Source organism: Myotis lucifugus, unplaced genomic scaffold, assembly GCF_000147115.1.
Source record: "Myotis lucifugus unplaced genomic scaffold, Myoluc2.0 scaffold_53, whole genome shotgun sequence".
Classification (NCBI taxonomy): Eukaryota; Metazoa; Chordata; class Mammalia; order Chiroptera; family Vespertilionidae; genus Myotis; species Myotis lucifugus.
The window spans coordinates 1818832-1823264 of NW_005871101.1; the positions used below are offsets into that span (position 1 = coordinate 1818832).

The 4433-nt window shown below is 44.7% G+C and overlaps 1 protein-coding gene across 3 annotated transcripts; it reads left to right on the forward strand.

Annotated features, from left to right (window-relative positions):
• Window positions 1-331: 331 nt before the first annotated feature.
• Window positions 332-4158, forward strand: RPL22L1 (ribosomal protein L22 like 1). 3 transcript variants are annotated; one of them, XM_006088843.3, is made up of 4 exons: window positions 332-486; window positions 2254-2343; window positions 2512-2633; window positions 3901-4158. In XM_006088843.3, the coding sequence occupies exons 1-4, from the start codon at window positions 478-480 to the stop codon at window positions 4043-4045; spliced, it is 366 nt and encodes a 121-aa protein (XP_006088905.1). In that variant the 5' UTR covers window positions 332-477; the 3' UTR covers window positions 4046-4158. The 3 variants fall into 3 exon arrangements, with proteins under 3 accessions (XP_006088905.1, XP_023609662.1, XP_023609663.1); XM_023753894.1 differs by having other exon boundaries at window positions 463-525; XM_023753895.1 differs by lacking the exon at window positions 332-486 and adding an exon at window positions 1217-1252.
• The last annotated feature ends 275 nt before the right edge of the window (window positions 4159-4433 follow it).

The following is a 4433-nucleotide window of genomic DNA, read 5'->3' on the forward strand; positions in this document are numbered from 1 at the left end:
TTGTCTTCCGAAATACTGATTTCCCTCAACCGTCATTTAGAAAATAAAACATAGATATAGAAATAATTTTTTTGCTGGAGGATTATAATTACAGAAGACAGGAGATCTCAAAGGTACGTGAGACAATGCCTTGCTCTGAATGGAAAGCAGATCCAGGCGATTAGTGAAAGATGAGACCTACACCCCTGGGGTGTGCGTGTGTGTAATCGGTGCAGAGCCAGCGTCTTACCGAACACCGCGAGTCCTTTCCAACACCGCCGCTGGAGGGCGCTCCCAGGAGCCCTGACTGCCTGCGCTCCCTGACACGCCCTCGGTTTCCTGGGTTACCGGTTTCCTGGGTTACCGGCCTCCGCGTTCTTCCCTTACTTCTCTTCCGGCCGGCGCAGAGCTTACGTCCCGGCGCATGACGCACACGCTCGGCTATAAATACGTGCCGACGCCCCCGCTTTCTCTCTGATCGCACGGACTGCCGGCAAGATGGCGCCGGTGAGTGAGCGCGGTCTGGCCGCGGTCGTCTTCCCCCAAGTAGGCCGCTTAGGCATCTGGAGAGTTGGGGTTGGCTCCTTAGGGATAAAGGGAAGTGGGGGACTAGGCTGCGCCAGGAAAACAGCTAAAGGTTAAGGCTAAGGCCTTCCGAGGTGACCGACACGTGGTCTGGAGTAGAGCTGGGCCCGGCCGTGGCTTGGGGGGCCCGGCGAGCGCAGGGAGGAGGCGGCGCAGGCCGCGTGTGGCCATTCCTTTCCTCCCCGCGCTGGGTCACGTCGGTGCCACCCAGTCTGTCAGCGCCCTGGAGGAAGGGGGTGTCGGAGGCTCTGACGGCCGGAGCGCGGCGGGAGCCCCGGGTCCAGAGAGAACTTTAGAACTGAGGTGCGGGAGAGGTTTGTTCTCACGAAGGAGTTGCGTTAAAGGCACAGGTCACAATTGTTGGGCAAATAGGAAAGGCATGTGCTTCAGACATCTGGGTTTACTTACCACGAAGGGAGCCAGGGAGGTGTGGAAAGTCGGCCCAGAGAGCACTTGGAAGCCAGGCGTGTGTCGGAAATCTAAACAAATCCCGGGTGGCGCTGCTGGGTCGGATACAAACCGGTGACGTCTGAGCGCCATAAGCCCCCGGGTGGGTTCTGCTCCGCCGGACAGAAAGGGTTGGCATCTCCTGAACTAAGTGCAGGTTTGGGGCTCAGGTTCCTCGACTGCCTAGGAAAGCCAGCTCGGTGTCCATTTGGGCGGTGTGATGTGCAAGTGTCATCCTCTGATAAATGCTCATTTCTCTATTTCACTACGTTGTCTGAATGGTTAGTGGCCATAGCACCCCTTCACTGGTGTAACCTTGTTACGTGGCGTTGGTCTGAACGTGTTGGGTCTGCAAAACTTAAGTTATACATGTTTTTAAAATTAAACAATATTTGCCAGGCTAAAGGTCGCCCTCCTGCTTCTCACCTGTAGCAGCAGAGGGTAGAATTGTGTGGGCAGAAAGGGTGGCTCTGACACAGTGAGGGCGACCCTTTTGAGCTCGGCGTGTCAGCATTTTGAAAAACCCTAACTCAACTCTGGTGCCGTGTCACATATAGAAATTTTTTGATATTTGCAACCATCGTAACACAAAGATTTATATTTTTGATATTTATTTTATATATTTAAATGCCATTTAACAAAGAAAAATCAACCAAAAAAATGAGTTCTCCTGTCACCTCTGACACGCGTGTCATAGATTGGCCATCACTGGTAGGCGGTACACTGTTACTCCCCATCTGCAGTGGGGGTGGCCCTAGGAAGGCGCCTGGTGGTTTAAATGGGCATCCGTGGTCTGGAAGATCAAGGCTGTGAGACTTTCCTTGGTAATTTGAACAGTGTGCCTGGTTAGAGGTTCCGACGCCAGGGTGGGTGTTGCTAGCTTCCACTTGTTGTAGGAAGTGGGTGGGTCCTTGTAATCTTTCCCAGTCGTAAAACTAGACTCTTCTAATGAAGGAAACGAACAGTAGCTCACCATATCCTTTCCACCTTCGAGTTTTGCATTTGGGAGACAACTTGTAGGACGGATTTTCATTAAGTTAAGGGGGTGTGCCCTCCTTCCGGCAGCCTGGTTACAAAGGAATAACCAGATTGGTGTTCGGCAGTTTTTTTAGAATTTTACACAGTTTAATATAATCTCGTGGTACACGGTGTACATCATTGCACTGATAGATTTTTAAAGTTTGTAAATAAAGTGACTAAGTTGTTTTCGAGAGTCATGATTATGCTGACATTCTGTAACAGAAAGTCAAGAAGCCTAAGAGGACAACCTGGAAGTTTGGTTTGGACCTTACCCATCCAGTAGAAGATGGCATTTTTGATTCTGCAAATTTTGTAAGTATCACTCTGCTCAGTTTGTTTCTTATCGATGTAGAGTTCTTAATAATTACTGAGTGTATAATATTTGATTTTAACCTAAGCTCTATTCCTAGGGCACCTTCCCTAGTGAATATCTAGGGTTTTCTTCCCTAGTTTTGCATTTTTTTTTCTGTTTTAAAATAGGAACAGTTTCTACGGGAGAAGGTTAAAGTCAATGGGAAAACTGGAAATCTGGGGAATGTTGTTCACATTGAACGCTTCAAGAATAAAATCACAGTTGTTTCTGAGAAACAATTCTCTAAAAGGTTAGTATTTGTTTTCCATAATATTTTAGTGAAGTTATGGTAATTGTGGAATGTTTTATGGAATATGTAATCCCAGTGTGCTCTCTTCATGTGTAAGAATAGATATGTTGTTGGTGTCATTGAGATATAGCAAAGTGCTTTGAACTTTAATAAAGCCTATATGAATGGATATATATTTAGTGATAGTGCCAGTTACTTAGGCTGGTTGACAGTAAGTGTAATTTACTGTGAAGTTATGTCCAGGCCCCTGTCCAGTGAAACATAGGCCATGTGGTCCAGTTTGTATATAAACTAATCACTAGGGATTTGGAGATGAAAGGAAATACCTGTCCTTGGGGATCTTATAGACATGCAGATAAATAGTATAAAATGTGATCCTATAATGACAGTATTTTTTTTTAAAATATATTTTATTGATTTTTTTACAGAGAGGGAAGGGAGAGGGATAGAGAGTTAGAAACATCGATAAAGAGAGAAACATCGATCAGCTGCCTCCTGCACACTTCCCACTGGTGATGTGCCCGCAACCAAAGGTACATGCCCCTTGACCGGAATCAAACCCGGGGACCCTTGAGTCTGCAGGCTCGATGCTCTATCCACTGAGCCAAACCCGTTAGGGCTATAATGACAGTATTAAAAGAGATAGGGAGGGCAACAAGAATTAGCAGAAAACTGAGAATGACATAGTGTTGCCAGTGGGGCTTGGTATTTCTGGCAAAGGGAGCAGTATTAACAAAGGGTAGAAAGGCAGAAGCTGGTGATGAAATTCAACCAGGCTGGAAGCTGTTAATACCAGCCAGGTGTTAGTTTCAAGGCTGTGGGTAATCTCCACTTGTAAGTGGAACCTGTTGACAGGTTGCCTCTAGTTGATGCAACATGGGATTGAGATTAGAGATGGTGGTGGTGAAGGGAATGTTGATATTTTAGTACGTGGTGCATTTGAAGAATGAAATTGTAAATTTAGAAATCTGATTGTGACAGTAAAATCGAAGAGGAAGCTGCTCTCCTGCATATTGGCTTCTGACATAAGAATACTCATTTTAAGGAGTTGGGAGAAGGGTTTTGTAGAGTATAAACTGATTGTAATTGGGGTCGAGAGGCTACTTTATTTGTATCCTTAGCAATCTTGCACAATGGTTAATACAGAGTATCTTGGGGGGTATTGGGAACCTGAAAGGTGAAGGTAATAGTGCACGTCTTTCATGTAATAAGCCTTTACATAGTAGGTATTGTATTTCTTAATGAAATTCATGTTTCTGTTTTAAAGATATTTGAAATACCTTACCAAGAAATACCTCAAGAAGAATAGTCTTCGTGATTGGCTTCGTGTGGTTGCATCTGACAAGGAGACGTATGAACTGCGTTACTTCCAGATTAGTCAAGATGAAGATGGGTCTGAATCTGAGGACTAGGTGAAGGCACCTTATATAGGCCTTTGCTTATTAATAAAACATATGAAGTGTACCAAGAGAAACATCTAGAAATGGATTTTTATCGGTGAATAAAAAATGTAACACACTGTTAAGTTTTTGTCTTGTATTTAAATATGTGCTGTTTACATGACAGTTTCTGTAAGCAGTATTTAAATAGCTTATAGCTAGTGGAATTTTTCCCAGGATTTCCGAAATTGACTTTACAAATGTCCACCAGCCATGGTGTAAATCCATTTATATCCATTTTTTTTATTAGCCATTCTTATGTATCCACTTCACGTTACTTTTTCATTCCTGTTTGGCTGTACCATAGTTTATTCAACCAGTTCCCTACTGATGGTCATTTGAGTTTCCAAATTGCTGCCCC